This window comes from Dreissena polymorpha, chromosome 7 (assembly GCF_020536995.1).
Source record: "Dreissena polymorpha isolate Duluth1 chromosome 7, UMN_Dpol_1.0, whole genome shotgun sequence".
Lineage (NCBI taxonomy): Eukaryota > Metazoa > Mollusca > Bivalvia > Myida > Dreissenidae > Dreissena > Dreissena polymorpha.
In genome coordinates, this window is record NC_068361.1 from 108,344,958 (window position 1) to 108,362,161 (window position 17,204).

Consider the following 17,204-nt stretch of genomic DNA (forward strand, 5'->3'; position numbering starts at 1 on the left):
TTAACTTACACATTTTCTTCTATAACCTCCAAGTAATAAACAATGGCTCCTATGAAATTTATTATCAAACCGGTTATAGATAACAGCAGCCCCTCTGCCAATCTAACATTGACTAACACATGATAATTATTGTCTACATGTATTTCAATTCCTGCATACTTGAGCCCCATTCTGGGAAAACTGGGTTTAATGTATGTGTGTCGTGTTCTGAGAAAACTGGGCATAATTCATGTGCATAAAATGTTGTCCCAGATTAGCTTGTGCAGTCCGCAAAGGCTAATCAGGGACGACACTTTCTGCCTAAACTAGATTTTTGCAAAGAAGAGACTTTCTTTAAACAGAAAATATCATAAAAGCGGAAAGTGTCGTCCCTGATTAGCCTGTGCGGACTCATTTAATGTTTCAGCATGAAGGCATTACAGGACAAACTGCGGGCCAATGAGCAGAGACAGAAGGACATTGACAGGCAGCTACAGAATCTAGACTTGGACGATGACAATGAAGAGTGTGGCACAGCAGATGACACTTGAAATGTAGCGTAGAAATAGACAATTGTATTCAGAAAATATTTATTGTTGTTTGTGATGGGGAGGAGGGGGGTTAGGCATTTAATAAATGAATGTTTCAAGGTTTAAGTCGGAAGTTATTGTGTCTGACATAAGACACAGAAATAAGCAGTTTGACAAAGCAAGACCAAATTCTTATATTATTTCTGGAGACCAAGACGATGATGCATGCATGCTTCATATGTAACTGAGAACGTGGGCAAAAAAGGTTCAAAATTTACCATTACAGGTCTTGTGCTTATTTCAATCACCATCTCAATATAAAGCAGCTTCAACAGTGTCACATTTAAACCTCAATATGGATGATAAGCATTTTGCATACATGGGAAATAAATTATTTGATCCTGGCTTTGGCAATTTAGATGGTATAAGTTGCATGTGCAGTGTATATGAAAAAATGGCTGGGTTCCGGCGGGTAATTTTTTTAGGGGTACATGGTTTGGGGAAATTAATTGTGTAGATGTGGGTAAGTTCTGATTTGTTTTATAGGGTTGTATAGGGTTGGGGGACCGTAATAGTATAGAGGAGAGGAAATCTACATAAGGATGTGGCTATGGAGTTGGAATTAACAACCATAAATGTCTGTGATAAATTAAACATCAAAAACGTGTCTTTTATTAAGGCATTTAAACTATGGACATATAGCTGTATAAACCTATATTGTTAGGTGTATGAATATGCATCTAAAGTTAGGACTTAGCATTTTTTCATTATATTATTTATTCTCCCAAGAAGTATTAATTTGTTTCATGTTTCACGTAACTTTCTTATGGTTTACCAAAAACAACATGCACACTGTGTAATTATTTCTTTCGTTTTACAGTATGTTTGAGCAACTACATGTTATTAATTACAATCATACTTAGATCTATCCCTTTTGAATGTTTGATTTCAATCAAACCCACTGTCCATTGCTTTCATTCTACTTCGAACAACTACACACTTAATTAAAGTAAGAAGTTGAAAGGGCAATTCATCAACATTACCTCAGGGTTTGAAACAAATCAGAATCATACAAATGGTATTTGAAATGGGGGAAAAATCTGTAAAAGAAGAGTTTACACTGTATGATCTCTGAATAAATTCATATAAAGGAACTCTTAATAATAGCTCTGTTGTATCATATATGGCAGCTGTATGGTGTAGCCTACATACATTCCATATTTGTTGTTAAGATTTAGTGATTTTGATCTGAGTGTACATTTTGAGCGTTAAGCCTGAAACTACCATATCTCATGTAGAAATGCTATGCAGAACAATGTATTTAAATGTATGTTTTAGACTCAATTATAGATTTTTGTTCAAAGTTTTATTGATCGGTAATATACAAATCTCTAACACATATCTAATCTCAATTTCTGTTATTTTGTTCAAGTATTCTTCTGGGCATTTTATACATGAATCATTTGTTAAATATTGTTATATGACATTGACTAGTTGTTCCCTATTTATATACTTTGACTGCTAATGTAATTACACTTGAGCAGAAAATTTGTTCATAACGCATGTAACTCGGCTTAAACTTCTAGTCTGTAAGTAAGTAATATTGTCATACTAGGATCTTAGGTTTTTGTTTCATATACTGTTTTAATGAACATGTTAAGGAATTTTTCAGTAAGCAAGCCTTTGGCAATGTAATAAATGGATTTCCATGATCTAATTCACCATAATAAAGCCTCACACGTAATTGGTCACAATGACAATGTTTAACATTTTATTTTACTAATATAAAAGATAAAAATATTTATGACTACTGTTGTGAAAACAATATATGATGCATGTCTTGCTAAAATGGGTCTTATGCCATAAGGTGCTTAGCCTGAGCATTTGCATACTCTGGTCTGGAGATATGCTGTCTGTTTACAATATCACAATACCTTGCATTACTTTATAAAGGACAGAGTAGCTCTGACCAATTTTCGCATGATGCAGGTCGTATGGTATGTGATAAATGTACGTTTTTTGTAGATTAACAAAAGGTAAAATCTCAATTGTAATGTATGAACATTGATTGTGTTACTGTTTTATACAAATGTTCAGTTTTACACTAGTTGTCTCATGATAAGATGTGGAAACCCTTAAAACTGACATGTTTTGGGCTGTGAACAAGTTATATGCATAAAATCAGGTGGACGGTATTTTATGGAATATATGAATTTTCTGGTTTGTCATAAATCCAGCATATATTTATATGTTTTGTAAAATTTGTATGTATAGTTGTTTAGAGTTTAATATGAAATAAACATACCTTCAATGAGGCACATACATGTATTTGTTTATTCCAAGTTCTCTGCCTCTCAACGTTATTGCTCCATTTCCATGCATGTGATTTTAAAGTAAAACAAGAGCACCGCCTTGCGGGTGCAGACCACTCATCTATTTTCTTTTTAAAGGTGAAGGGACACTCATTTTCAATCACAAAGGAGGGAGGGGTGGAGTGAAGAGGGGTGTATAGTGTGGGGTTGTGGACATTTATTACATTATCTTCAAAAAAAGCGAAAAAAAAAAAATTGGGGGGGGGGGGATTTTTTGGGTGCGATGGTTGGACGGTATTTCAAACATAACCATTTATAAAAAAATGGGGGGGGGGGGGTAATTTGTGAGATGATCTTAAAAAAAAAAAATTGGGGGGGGGGGGGGGGGTGGGGTTGGGGGGGGGGGGGGTGGGGGGTATAGTGTGAGGGTGTGGTGGTCATTTGTGAGATGATCTGAAAAAAAAAAAAAAATAAATTAGGCGGGGGGGGGGGCACAGGGGATGGTTTGGGTGGAGTCTATTGTGGTATGTCAGGTAAGAGTAGTTTTATCAAAGTATCAATCAAATCTAATCATAAATAAAGAAGTTATGGCAATTGTAGCAAAATTTAATAATTTGACCTTGAGAGTCAAGGTCATTCAAAGGTCAAGGTAAAATTCAACTTGCCAGGTACGGTAACCTTATGATAGCATGAAAGTATTTAAAGTTTGAAAGCAATAGCCTTGATACTTAAGAAGTAAAGTGGATCGAAACACAAAATTTAACCATATATTCAAAGTTACTAAAAATTTAACCATATATTCAAAGTTACTAAGTCAAAAAAGGGCCATAATTCCGTAACAATGACAACCAGAGTTATGCAACTTGTCCTTTTACTGTACCCTTATGATAGTTTGAGAGTGTTCCAAGTATGAAAGCAATATGTATGATACTTTAGGGTTAAAGTATAAAAAGGGCACATAATTCTGTCAAAATGCCAGTCAGAGTTACATTACTTTGCCTGCACAGTCCCCTTATGATAATTAGTAAGTGTTGCAAGTATGAAAGCAATAGCTTTGATACTTAAGGAATAAAATGGACCTAAACACAAAACTTAAACAAAATTTTCAGTTTTCTAAGTATAAAAAGAGCACATAATTCTGTCAAAATGCACGCCAGAGTTATCTAACTTTGCCTGCCCAGTCCCCTCATGATAGTAAGTAAGTGTACCAAGTTTGAATGCAATAGCATTGATACTTTCTGAGAAAAGTGGACCTAAACGCAAAACTTAACCAAAATTTTCAATTTTCTAAGTATAAAAAGGGCACATAATTCTGTCAAAATGCACGCCAGAGTTATCTTACTTTGCCTGCCCAGTCCCCTCATGATAGTTAGTAAGTGTACCAAGTTTGAATGCAATAGCATTGATACTTTCTGAGAAAAGTGGACCTAAACGCAAAACTTAACCGGACGCCAACGCCGACGCCAAGGTGATGACAATAACGCGTAATTTTTTTCAAAAAATAGATGAGCTAAAAATGAGATTATTAAACACATCGTAGATATTTTTTTATTATTTAATATTGCATGTCCTGGTGATCTTGACCTTTTCATGATCATTTAACTACATTCTGTGTAAGCTCACTATAAAATAATTAATGGGTGAGGATCTTACGCTTTAGCAACGTGGGGTAGGTATGATTTATTTACACGTGGAAATGTTGAAATGTGATATGACTGACCGGCCCGCAACACACCACTGCGTGGTTGCGCTCCTGAATATTCATACAAGCCATTTTATTTTTAATTGATTTTTTTTCTGGTGTAGGAAACCAACTTGTATGATGACATTGAAATAAAATTATAATTATATCGCGTTTCACCATTTCCACAAGCAAAAAGATGAAACCCTACTTTCCTCACATGCTAAAGCATCAGATCGTCGTGGATTAATCATTTCATTGTTAGCTTGCAAAGAATGTAGTCAAAAGATCACGAGCACCATTTTAAATCAAAATCTTTACTCGTAAGTCATAACTGAGATATTCAAGTTTGAAAAGTGTTTCGTCTGAATTCTCCAAGTGTGTAATCAACTTTTTTGGTTTATCATTTATTTTAACTTTATCAAGTGACCAATTAGAACTTGTTCAGTATATACATGACTGCTTAAACAAAATCGCTAGCATTTAAAGATTTAATTTCTTTCATATAAAGATTTAATTTCTTTCAATTTCGTATTTCTTGACTTTGGACCAGGTCACCTGGGCCAGAATAACTTGAAACCCTTCCAAAAATAGTTATTAAGAGAACAATGTACGGTACCACGAAGAGTGACATCACTTAAACAAGAGATGTGTTTGTCAGAAACACAATGCCCCGTACTACGCCGCTTTGAAGCCATATATTTGATTTTGAAGGATGACCTTGACCTTTCACCACTCAAAATGTGCTGCCCCATGATATTGCGAAAGTTATGACCAAGGTTTAAGTTTTTGGGACAGAATGACAGACACATTCAATGACAGACAGACAGGCCGAAAACAATATAACCTCGATCCGGGGGCATAAAACAATTACATTATAAGAAACACACAGCTAATTACAAAGTGTTTATTATTCAAGTAAATGGTAAAAACACTTCAAACTGAAGAGATACAATACTGAGTTACATGGTGAAGATAAACAAATATAAAATGTTTGTTATTGGTAATTATGCTAGATTCAAAACAATTGATTTCAAATTAAATAAAACAAGGGCTGTTTGTAAAACATGCATGCCCCCCCATATGGGCTGTCAGTTGTAGTGGGAATACGTTTTTGTCACTGTGACCTTGACCTTTGACCTAGCGACCTAAAAATCGATAGGGGTCATCTGCAAAAATGATCAATGTACCTATGAAGTTTCATGATCCTAGGCCTAATTATTCTTGAGTTATCATCAGGAAAACCATTTTACTGTTTTGAGTCACTGTGACCTTGACCTTTGACCTAGTGACCTGAAAATTAATAGGGGTCATCTACCAGTCATGATCAATGTACCAATGAAGTTTCATGATCCTAGGCGTAAGCATTCTTGAGTTATCATCCGGAAACCATTTTACTATTTCGAGTCACTGTGACCTTGACCTTCGACCTTGTGACCTGAAAATCAATAGGGGTCTTCTACCAGTCATGATCAATGTACCTATGAAGTTTTATGATCCTAAGCCAAAGCATTCTTGAGTTAACATCCGGAAACCATTTTACTATTTCGAGTCACTGTGACCTTGACCTTTGACCTAGTGACCTGAAAATCAATAGGGGTCATCTGCCAGTCATGATCAATATACCTATGAAGTTTCATGATCAGTGTTCTTGAGTTATCATCGGGAAACCATCTGGTGGACGGACCGACCCACCGACCGACTGACCGACATGTGCAAAACAATATACCCTCTCTTCTTCGAAGGGGGGCATAATAAATCAAGAAATTGGTTTAAGGAATTTTGCCTTGAAGTTAATGAGAAGAAAAATTATATCAATTTTAAGCAAATATGAGTTTGATTAAAACTGCTCATAAATTGAGACAAATGTTTTCTGACAAAAAAAAAATGGATTTTTATACATGACAATTCAGCTACCATTTTATTATTAAACAGAAAAAGGCAAATGCAAACAACATGTGTCTTGTATCACTGCTAGCAAGATCTGATTTTACTTCTATAAATAGGACAACTTGAAAACCTCAAAATTATCTACACTGATTAGCCTTCTGTAACAAAGGGGAAAATACAAAAAAGGTAAATAAATATAACACAGACAATAATATCACAGAAAATAAATGAAACAAAATAATGCCATAACTACAACACTCACTTTTTCAAACTGAAATTTATTCGAAACACTTATTTCAAATACTAATTTAGATAAAACAAAGGTTTGATTAACATGTACACTGTAGGTACATATTCTTGAATGAACTCAATGCACACATGTATTTGTATATTAGTGTAAACTTTGTTGTGGGAACAACACTTCTACTTACTAGCTTAGTCAACTTTATAGGCAGTGCTCTGGCAAAACTGGGCTTAATGCATGAGCGTAAAGTCGTACCAGATTACCATGTGCAGTCCACATAGGCTAATCAGGGCAACACTTTAGGTTTTTGTGTAATTTTTTGTTTGAAGCAAGTCTCTGCTAAACAAAAATTGATTTAAGAGCAAAAATGTTCATCCCTAATTAGCCTGTATGAACTGCACAGGCTAATCTGGGACGACACTACGCACATGCATAAAGGCAAGTTATCACAGAATGCAAGTCAAATATTTCTACAATTATTATTTGAATGAGCAATAGTTTGAAAGGTAAATATGAAAACTGACCAAAAAAGTAACAAATAAATGCACAACTTTTATTTGATGCCCACTTGCTTAGTATCTAAACCACGCATTTCAATGTAAATTTTAATCCGCTAAGCTACCAAGATAGTGTATATAATATCTGATCATATATTTTTTCAACAAATGCATTTAATTGACTCATGGCACATGTCATAATGCTCCACAAAACCTCAGAATCTTGTAAAATAATAACAAATTAAAAACACAGTTGCTATGGCAAGGTAATTACATAAATAAATCAGACAAGAACATAACATAAACATTAAACTTATTCCCACATGAAGGCTCAACAACATCTTTCTATTTCACTGTAGCGAAATATTTCATTGTCTTGTATGACACTAGATAACAATGATCAATTAAAATCTCTGAACAGTACTTCCACATGTTCTTTCTGATATTTTCCATATGATTGAACGCAAAAAACAGGAATGTGTTCAAAATGTAAAAAAAAATCCACAAGAAAAAAATCGCAAAACACATGGAATAATTTATAATGGTTTCGTGTGTTTGCCCCATAATGAGAACAACAAAACCTAACAACTAAACATGAACACAATATTATAGCACATCAAGAATAAGTGTAAAGCAATTCATTGACATAAATACAAGATGTTTTGTAACACTTCATTGAGATAAATACAAGTTGTTTTGTAACACTTCATTGAGATAAATACGAGATGTTTTGTAACACTTCATTGAGATAAATACAAGTTGTTTTGTAACACTTCATTGATATAAGTACAAGATGTTTCGTAACACTTCATTGAGATAAATACAAGTTGTTTTGTGATTACCCCATTATTTTGAGAATTAAACAAAGAGTCAACATTTATTTTCATATTCTTTATTTTATTGTTCTTTTCAAAAAAGAATTCATTTACTCCATCAATTTTTTTTCCAAACAAATGATCATGAAATTTGGATTAAAACTGGTACAAATAAACTGAAAAATTTATGTTATATTAGCCAAAAATACAGACTAACGTGGCACAAAACAAACAAAAATAAACAATAAAAATACTGGAATTTAATGTATGCGTACAGTTTGAAAGTTATTTGGTCTGCCACATATGGAATAGTCTGAAGTAAATAAGTGATCAATTATAAATCACAATTCTTTAAATATGATTGGAATGATATTAAAACGATCACTATGGTAAAAACGGAATGCGTTTGATATAGTTCCAAATAAATATGGAATAACAAATAATTTTTTAGAACCCAAAACATCTTTTACAAAATCATGATTCAGTATACAATGGGACTAATGTACAGAAAAAAATACTTGTAAAGATAAAACAGATCAAAAGCTCAACCTACCAAAACACTGAACGTATATTTTGGTAATGCTTAAAATGTTCTGAGATTATACATAAAATAACTGTGGAAAATCTATAAGTAGGGTGGTGTTTTAACAATATCTTGCAATAAGGTTGGAAGAGAAATTGGTCATGGGAAATAAATTGTATGAACGAATAATAGCCACAGTGTGATAGTGGATTTCACGCAACTTACACAACATTGCCTTTCCAGAGTGCAACACTATTTCCAGAACAAAACAGTATTTTACAGAAAATGGCACTTAACATATGCTTGCAAAGAAAAAACAATCACATATGACAAAATTATTAAACATGATTATGTTTAAAAAAAGCTGCAACTATACTTATAAACAATTGTGGTAAATTGGCAATAAGGGTGTGTTATATAAGGGCTTTGATATAAGGTGGCAGAAAAAAAGCAGATTAAAAAAAACATGTTTGTTGGAAAAGCTGTGTTTATGAATAAAGGTAAATGGGCACACACATGCATATAACCAATGTACATGAACTATGACACTGAAAGACAGTATTTGATTTTAACTCTATACATGATGCACAAACAGGCTTTCATAGCATAAATAACTATCATTCAGGTGCCTAGCATTACCAGTATTATCGGTGTCTGTAATAAATATATCTACTACACATGAGCTGTGTCATTCGATAATGGGTCTTATGCCATATGTGGCCAGAATTGCTCCAGACCAGGCTGGGCATTTGCATAGTCTGGCAAGGGGTTACCCTGTCTGTTAATGGGACCACGAAACCTTGCTTGACTTTATGTACAGCAGAGCTCCTGACCAGAATGCAGGATTGTGCAGGCTGGTCTGGAGACAAGTCGCACATGGCATAAGACCCATTTTCGCATGATGCAGCATATATATATATAACATTGTGCAAATGGAAACATAGAGTATCATACATTTATGAGTATACACAATTGATTAAGGACCATAACAAGCTGTGAGGCTGTTTAATGAATAAAACCAATACAAATTCTTCAAGGGCTTTTTTCTCCAAAGACCAGATGATGGATGATAAAACTAATTTAACAATGTACAGTAAACATGATGATACAATGATGTTTGGTCCGTATCAACAATTATAATGTCCACATACACTTATACCTGTAATATCCCTGTTATATTACATAAATTCTTAATGAAAGCGCACAGCAAGTCAATAAGTACGTAAATGCTATCTGTATAAATAAATCCATTCACTAGTTTTTACTCCAGCTCAATCAATTTGCATGTACACATGGTTGTAAAATCTCTTCGTATAATTAATTTATTGACTAGAAGTAAAAATGAATTCAGCATATAACAACACCACAATTTTGTTCTGTTCTCTCCATATTCCATATTTACTACCAGTTCACCCCATACTATTCTTATGGGCACATATGGTCACATTGTCAAATTACAAATACTGCATCATAAACCATAACAACTCACCATTCAGTAATAGTTACACACTGCAATTTAATACTTTTTAAACGTTCTTAAACATAATGTCCAAAAACTAAACATATAAAGGTAAAACAATTTTTTCAATCAACTAAAAAATAAATAAAAAGTTTCTTATAAAATTATTTACCTGAGCCATGCTCTGTGAAAACGGTTTTTAATGAATGTGCATACAATGTCATCCCATATAAGCCTGTGCAATCCGCATAGGCTAATCAGGGATGACACTGCAATCCGCATAGGCTAATCAGGGATGACACTTTCTGCCTTTACTGGATTTTTGTCAAGAAGAGTCTTCCTTCGAACAAAACAATACAATAAAAGCAGAAAAATTCGTCCCTGATTTTTCTGAGCTGACTGCACGCTATTCTGGAACGACACTTTACGCACATGCATTAATCCCCTTTCACAGAGCGAGGTTCAACTACTTCGTGATAGAAACAACGTTTCCACGAGATTCCTATTCTGTTCACGTCATGACGCTCATGTCAGCATCACCAGGTTCAGCAAACAGAGGTCGACAGTCAAGAACCACCGATAGATCGAGCACAATTTTACACAAGGTCGAGTGCTCAAGGATTTCTTCGGTTGGGAGAGTGGGGTGTGACATCGGATAGAAGCTAGGACCCTAAAACATTAAAATTTGGTTAATGTAAGAAATAATGATCTGTTTATTGTTGTTTATCAGTCAATGATCAACTAGTTTGATTAGGAATGCTTTGTTATTAAACCATCTGGGTGTTGGTTTGATTTTTCAAATTACCACACTGAACAAAAAAGAGTTGTTAATCGACTTATTTAATATTTACCCTTTCCCACTTTAAAGCAAAGTGAAAATGGCTATGTGCAAACAGCATAAAACCAGAACAGCCTGCTAGAAAATTATGTTGAATAATAACTGAATATATTATAGACACATTTTGAAAAAAAAATCAAAGCATTTCCCCACCAAAAAATTAACAGATTAAACCAACAATTAACTATAATATCTCAAATTTCACTCCACAGACATGACGACAAAGTTGGCACGCTACAAAGTTTTCTACTGACCTTGAAGCCTCTGTGCAGAATGAGGACAATGTAGCAGAAGACAAATCTGAGCATGAGCAGACGAAGAAAGTCGTCCCCGATAAGCTGCATATAGGCATGGTCTGTAATCAGATACATGGGCAATTCAGCCTTGCTCAGAGAAAATGGGACTTAATGCATGTGGCTAGAGTTATCTAACATTAGCCTTTGCAATCTGCACAGGCAAATAGGGACGACACTTTCCCCCTGAACTGAGAGTATCTCTATAAGAATAGACTTCCTTTAAACAAAACAAGAGATGTGTTCGTCAGAAACACAATGCCCCCTATTGCGCCGCTTTGAAATTTTTTATTTTTTGTTACCTTTGACCTTGAAGGATGACCTTGACCTTGAACTTCCACCACTCAAAATATGCAGCTTCATGAGAACCCTGTTTTGAATTTTATTTTTTTCTTGACCTTTGACCTTGAAGGATGACCTTGACCTTGAACTTCCACCACTCAAAATGTGCAGCTTCATGAGATACACATGCATGCCAAATATCAAGTTTCTATCTTCAATAATGCAAATGTTATGGCCAACGTTAAAGTTTTTTTTCCGGACGGACGGACAGACTGACATACACACTTACTGCTATATGCCACCCTACCGGGGGCATAAAAAAATATACAAGTGGAAAGTGTTGTCGCGGATTAGTCTGTGAAGACTGCACAGGCTAATATAGGATGACACTTTATGCACATGCGTTGAGCCTTATTTTCCCAGAGCGTGTCTCAATTCTTGAATTAATATTATTTATGTAGTGTAGATTCATTCAATTTAATTCACATGAAATTTCCTGGATTTGTGTGTGGTTAAGGGGCTTTACAAATAATATTGGTTCTAAAGTATTTGAGTTCTGTTACTTAATATTCAAACATTAAGTCTAAACCAAAGCCAAGCCCAGCAAAGAAAGCAAGAAATGTGTCACAAACCCATCACACATGTTTGGACAAAAACAAATATACTATTAATTCTACAATGGAAAAAAAACAAAGGGCCATAATTCAGCAAAAATCTGGGAGCAGTCCAAAGTCCAATCTTTGCCATCATATACATCATATACACAGGGAGGTGATTCAACTGTGATAGTTTGAGTAAGGTCTGTCCAGTAGTTAAAGAGGAGTTCAAAACAGAAGCTTGGGGACATACTGACGGACGGACATACAGATAGACGGACAAGATCAATAATAAATACCTCCTACTATGTGGGATTGCAAAACCAGTTGAAGAGTGTAATCAAATACTGATAATGGAGAACCCAATGTGGAAATTAAACCCAGGAAATCCCTCTAGCAAGACAGATGACATATCCATCACATCTTTAACACTCCATAATTAAACCATATTCAAGATCATTAAAATACCTCAAAAGAAAAACTTAATTCTAATGTGTATGAAGAACAAAAAAGTACTATATAAAATAATTCATGAATATAAACATTAACATCTGCATTTTGCAATTCAAAGTTTTTACCAAATTCATTTCAACAACTCATACCTATTTTTAATTTCAATTACCCACAATATTGTACGAAAAAAGGGTCTGGATCTAACCGCCTACCTATAGATCTAGACCTGACAAACAGCTTGCTGGCCTCTGCCATGAACTTGTCCACTTGACTCTGACACTTGTCCCACAGCGTGATGGGGATATCAATGATGTTACACACATGACAGAACGCCATCAAGGGGCAGTGGAGGAACAGCGTGAACAGGTTACCCTTTTGACGCATGTCTGAAACACATTTTTGTATCAATTTTTTCCCTTTTGACAAATGTCTGAAACACATTTTTGCATCAATGTTACCCTTTTGACGCATGTTTTAAACACATTTTCATACAGAGTTAACCCTTTGAACACATGTTTGACAAACATTTTCATACCAATTTTACACTTTGGACTCGTGTCTGAAACACATTCTTGTACTGATGTACATGTTGGCTTACAAATTTAGTATAAGACAATATTGCCCGGCAAAAAACCATGATTTGATAATTATAAATAGTGTCGTTTCCATACATGCAACAGCTTCTGACGCCTCTAGATTAAATTGAGTAAGTACACTGTGTTTGTAGCAAGTGTTTTATTTCAATAGATATAACATTCCCTGCAAGTGTTTTGGAACATAAAATAATTCAAGTATTTCTGACTAACCAGTCTGCTTTAAGTGAAATAAATGCCATTTTCCATTTTAACATGCTGTGAAACATTTCAGGAGGACAGGGGCTTTCACCCTTCCTCCTCAACACTTTAAATGGCTACATGCAACCAGCATACAACCAGAACAGGCTGCAAGTTACTTGCATTCTGTTCAGGTTTTACCCTGGTTAATTCTCATCAGTACATTAGGGTTGGAATTGAAGCCTTTTAAAATTCAACCTAGTAAGTGTCTGAAATTTGATGTGATTTTTAAGATACTAAAAACACGTCAAAATGCACATCTGAGTGGTACATGTAAAGGATTTATGTAACGCTAGGGCTAAGGCTATACATTACCTTGCATGGTGGTGGAAAAGGGTTTTAATGGAAGGGCATGTCTGAGGCTACAAATTACCTTGCATGGTGCTTGAAAGGGGGTTTAATGGAAGGGCATGTATAAGGCTACACACTATCTTGCATGGTGGTGGAAAGGGGGTTAAATGGAAGGGAATGTCTAAGGCCACATACTACCTTGCATGGTGGTAGAAAGGGGGTTTAATGGAAGGGCAAGTCTGAGGCTTCATACTACCTTGCATGGTGGTGGAGAAGGGGTTTACTGGAAGGGCATGTCTAAGGCTACATACTACCTTGCATGGTTGTGGGGAGAAGGTTTAATGTAAGGGCATGTCTAAGGCTACACACTACCTTGCATGGTGGTGGGGACCTGTTCAGGTGATAGCAGGCACACCACAGGCTGACCAAAAAGGTTCGGGAAGTTCTGAAATAATATAGTAATTATTGATATTTCATTAAATGAAATCATTACTTTATTTTGAACATTGTAATTCTGTCAGTGTTAATGATAATTATCATTTAATGCATTGATTTACGAGTCACCAAAACACTGCAACAGTGAAACAGTAGAAATGAGCGCTTACTTTCAATGTCATTTTTACACCATTTACATCAGCTTCTATCAATCTCAAGTAGCTAATAGGAATTTAAATAAATAAGCTGTATCACCGTACAAACCAAATTCTTATATATTGCTTGAGTTCAAGGAAATGTAACCAGACACCCCTACACAAAACCAAGAAAATGAGCAAGTCAAATTAAAAATTTACCAGTGCAAATGTTGGGGGCATGAACAAATTTTTATAAGCAGAACCACAGGAATGTGTACAATACAATATTAATAAAACATGCTCATGAAATACAGTGATTAATGCATGTGCATAAAGTGTCATCACAGATAAACCTGTGCAGACTCCATAGGCTTATCAGGGATGACACTTTCTGCCTTAACTGGATATTCCTTAAGAAGAGAAAATCAGAAAGTGTCCTCCCTGATTAGCCTGTGCGGACTACGAAGGCTTATCTAGGACAACACTTTTCGCACATGCATTAAGCCCAGTTTTCCCAGAATGCGGCTCATATAATATAATATTGTTCTCTACCTGGAAGGCTGAGCTGTTGTCACTGTCCACAATGAGGAAGAGAGGTTTCCTGGTGTAGGGGTAGAGGTCACCCGGATGGAGGCTGAAACAGGCAGGTAGGCATCTGTATCAATGATAAAACAGGCAGGGAGGCATGTGTATCAATGATTGTTTAGGGCTTACTCCACAATTTGCCAAATTAGCCAATGGCAACAAATGACCAATTTGGCTAATGTAAATTCTTTTTGGCTATAATTTGCTCTTTATTAAAACCTATCAAATAGCAGCAAAAAAAGCAAAGGACAAGCTGAAACAATAAGTTATCTGTGAGAACATAAGCCCCAGAAAGCAGATGTTCAAAAATCCACTTCTCCACATTCCAGAGATGAAGAAATGGGAACTCTTCAGAGGCCAGGTTTGACACACAGATTCTTTACCCCAAATCTTGCCTTATATCAGCCTCAGCCCATCACTCAACAACTACAACCAGTGACTTTTTTGACAACCCACTATTACACTTCTCGGAGGGGCAGCAAGGGAAACCATGAGGTTCATCACCCTGATATTTCCCCAACAATTTTGTCAAAAAATTATATTTTCAGCGTACCACTTTACTGTAGGAAGTAAGAATGTGCCACTTTTCACCATCCCGTTGTTCAACTTCCAAGAGGAGGTAAGAAAAGGAACCGACTAGTAATTCACTAGAGGTCGGGTTATGCACCCTTTTTATTTCCACCTTAATCTTTCCCCACCACCACCCACCTTCAGGGCATAACATTAACTGTAGTCATACTGTCCAAATAAATCTGGAAAATAAATACAAGGCACTTGTCAAACAGGACTTTGAGCCTTGCTCTGGGAAAACAAGGATATCAGTAAAACTGATGGATGCTTCCCAATGATGCTTTGTCAATATATGGGTTGTGTGGAAAAGAAAGTGTGACCTTGAGAAAATCTATTATTAGCCTCGGTGACCTTGACCCAATGGACCTCAAACCTTATCAAAAGGTAGAGGTCCATGCAAGGTACTTACATGCCAAATATGTAAGAGATCGGTAAAATATTGAAGGCGCTATGAGAAACTGTAACAAAAGTGTGACAGAAAATCTATTATTAGGCTCATGGCCTTGACCCCAGTGACCTCAAACCTCATCAAAAGGTGGAGGTCCATGCAAGGTACCTAAATGCCAAATATATAAGGGATCAGTAAAATATTGAAGGCGCTATGAGAAACTGTAACAAAAATGTGACAGAAAATCTATTATTAGCCTCGGTGACCTTGACCTTGACCCCAGTGACGTCAAACCTCATCAAAAGGTAGAGGTCCATGCAAGGTACCTAAATGCCAAATATGTAAGGGATCAATAAAATATTGAAGGCGCTATGAGAAACTGTAACAAAAATGTGACGGAAGGAAGTACGGAAGTACGGAAGGACAAACTGGCAACTATATGCTCCCCATATATATATGGGGATAATAAAAAAGGCTTATTGCATATATATATATATAGTCTGTCAGTGCATGCTTATCAGGAACGACACTTGCCCTTTAACTAGGCTAATCTCGGACAACACTTTACATATGTGCATTAAGCCCTGTTTTCCTAGAGCTAGGCTCATATAAAGTTAATAGGGAGCCATGCCAAGCCCCACCCAACACTTACCAATGCATCTCCTTGAGGGTACCGGGTCTCTTTGGTTTGTTGTTGGTGGTCTCCCCCTCCTTGCGACTGTTTGTCACCACCCCACCGAGGTCGTATGCAGCTGAAATACACAGAATGTTACAGATCCTAAAAAAATGCCAGAAAAAATGTCGGAAACAAGAGGGCCATGGGCCCTGAGGACTCATCTGAGACCCTATGGACTAAAACTATTCTGACAATGTGGAGTTCAAAATAATAAATGAAAATATAAATATAAATACATAAATAATTATTTTTTCGTCCATTTTTATTTTTGAACTCGACCGAGATATTATTAGAATAAATGACAGATGTTCATGAAGATTTGACCAAAAACGTGACTTCTAAAGTACAAATATGTTGTTCTTTTAATTTGACTTAGTTACCTTATTAATGAGCTCAAATGACACAGTTTCAATCTCAGCCGATATTTGGTTAGGACTTATGTTCTGACAAAGTTTCATGAAGATTGGCCAATAAAGGTTGCTAATATATTGCAACAAGTTTTCACTATATATCCATACAAGGAAAACTTCCCCGCAGCCATGTTTTTCAACCAACCAGAAGAATTTTGGAACTCGACCCAGAAATCATGAGAATAAGTGTTCTGACTAAGTTTCATTTAGATTGCACTAAAAACGTGACTTCAAGAGTGTTGACAAGGTTTCACTTTAGCCATATAAGGAACAAGAGCTGTCTCCATAGGATGACATAATGCCACAGATAAACGATTTGAAAGAAGTTATAACCATTTTTCGAAACCTAAATGCATTTTTCGAAACCTCAACATGGACCCTAAGTTCAAGATCAAGGTCAAAGGGGTCAAAATTTGTGTGCGTATGGAAAGGCCTTGTCCATATACACATGCATACTAAATATGAATGTTACATCTGAAGGGACATA

At 35.6% G+C, this 17,204-nt stretch overlaps 2 protein-coding genes and 1 long non-coding RNA gene across 5 annotated transcripts in view; 1 reads left to right on the forward strand and 2 right to left on the reverse strand.

Moving 5' to 3' along the window:
- The window catches only part of LOC127837292 (coiled-coil domain-containing protein 18-like), a 90,316-nt gene extending 87,487 nt beyond the window's left edge, over nt 1-2,829 (forward strand). For both annotated transcript variants that reach the window (XM_052364205.1, XM_052364206.1), the window contains one exon: nt 407-2,829. In XM_052364205.1, the coding sequence (XP_052220165.1) occupies nt 407-530 (124 nt within the window). In that variant the 3' untranslated portion in view covers nt 531-2,829. The remainder of the gene's footprint in view (nt 1-406) is intronic.
- Nucleotides 2,830-5,395: 2,566 nt separating this feature from the next.
- On the reverse strand, nt 5,396-8,167 carry LOC127839227 (uncharacterized). The gene is made up of 2 exons (XR_008030232.1): nt 6,065-8,167; nt 5,396-5,919 (listed from the first exon to the last, which is right to left on the reverse strand). It is a non-coding gene; the product is annotated as an uncharacterized LOC127839227 (long non-coding RNA).
- A 74-nt stretch (nt 8,168-8,241) lies between these two features.
- LOC127838989 (protein SCAI-like) overlaps nt 8,242-17,204 on the reverse strand; it is a 34,345-nt gene continuing 25,382 nt past the window's right edge. For both annotated transcript variants that reach the window (XM_052367134.1, XM_052367133.1), the window contains exons 9-14: nt 16,284-16,383; nt 14,641-14,722; nt 13,889-13,961; nt 12,605-12,778; nt 11,023-11,123; nt 8,242-10,600 (exon numbers count right to left, since the gene is read on the reverse strand). In XM_052367134.1, the coding sequence (XP_052223094.1) occupies nt 10,442-10,600; nt 11,023-11,123; nt 12,605-12,778; nt 13,889-13,961; nt 14,641-14,722; nt 16,284-16,383 (689 nt within the window). In that variant the 3' untranslated portion in view covers nt 8,242-10,441. The remainder of the gene's footprint in view (nt 10,601-11,022; nt 11,124-12,604; nt 12,779-13,888; nt 13,962-14,640; nt 14,723-16,283; nt 16,384-17,204) is intronic.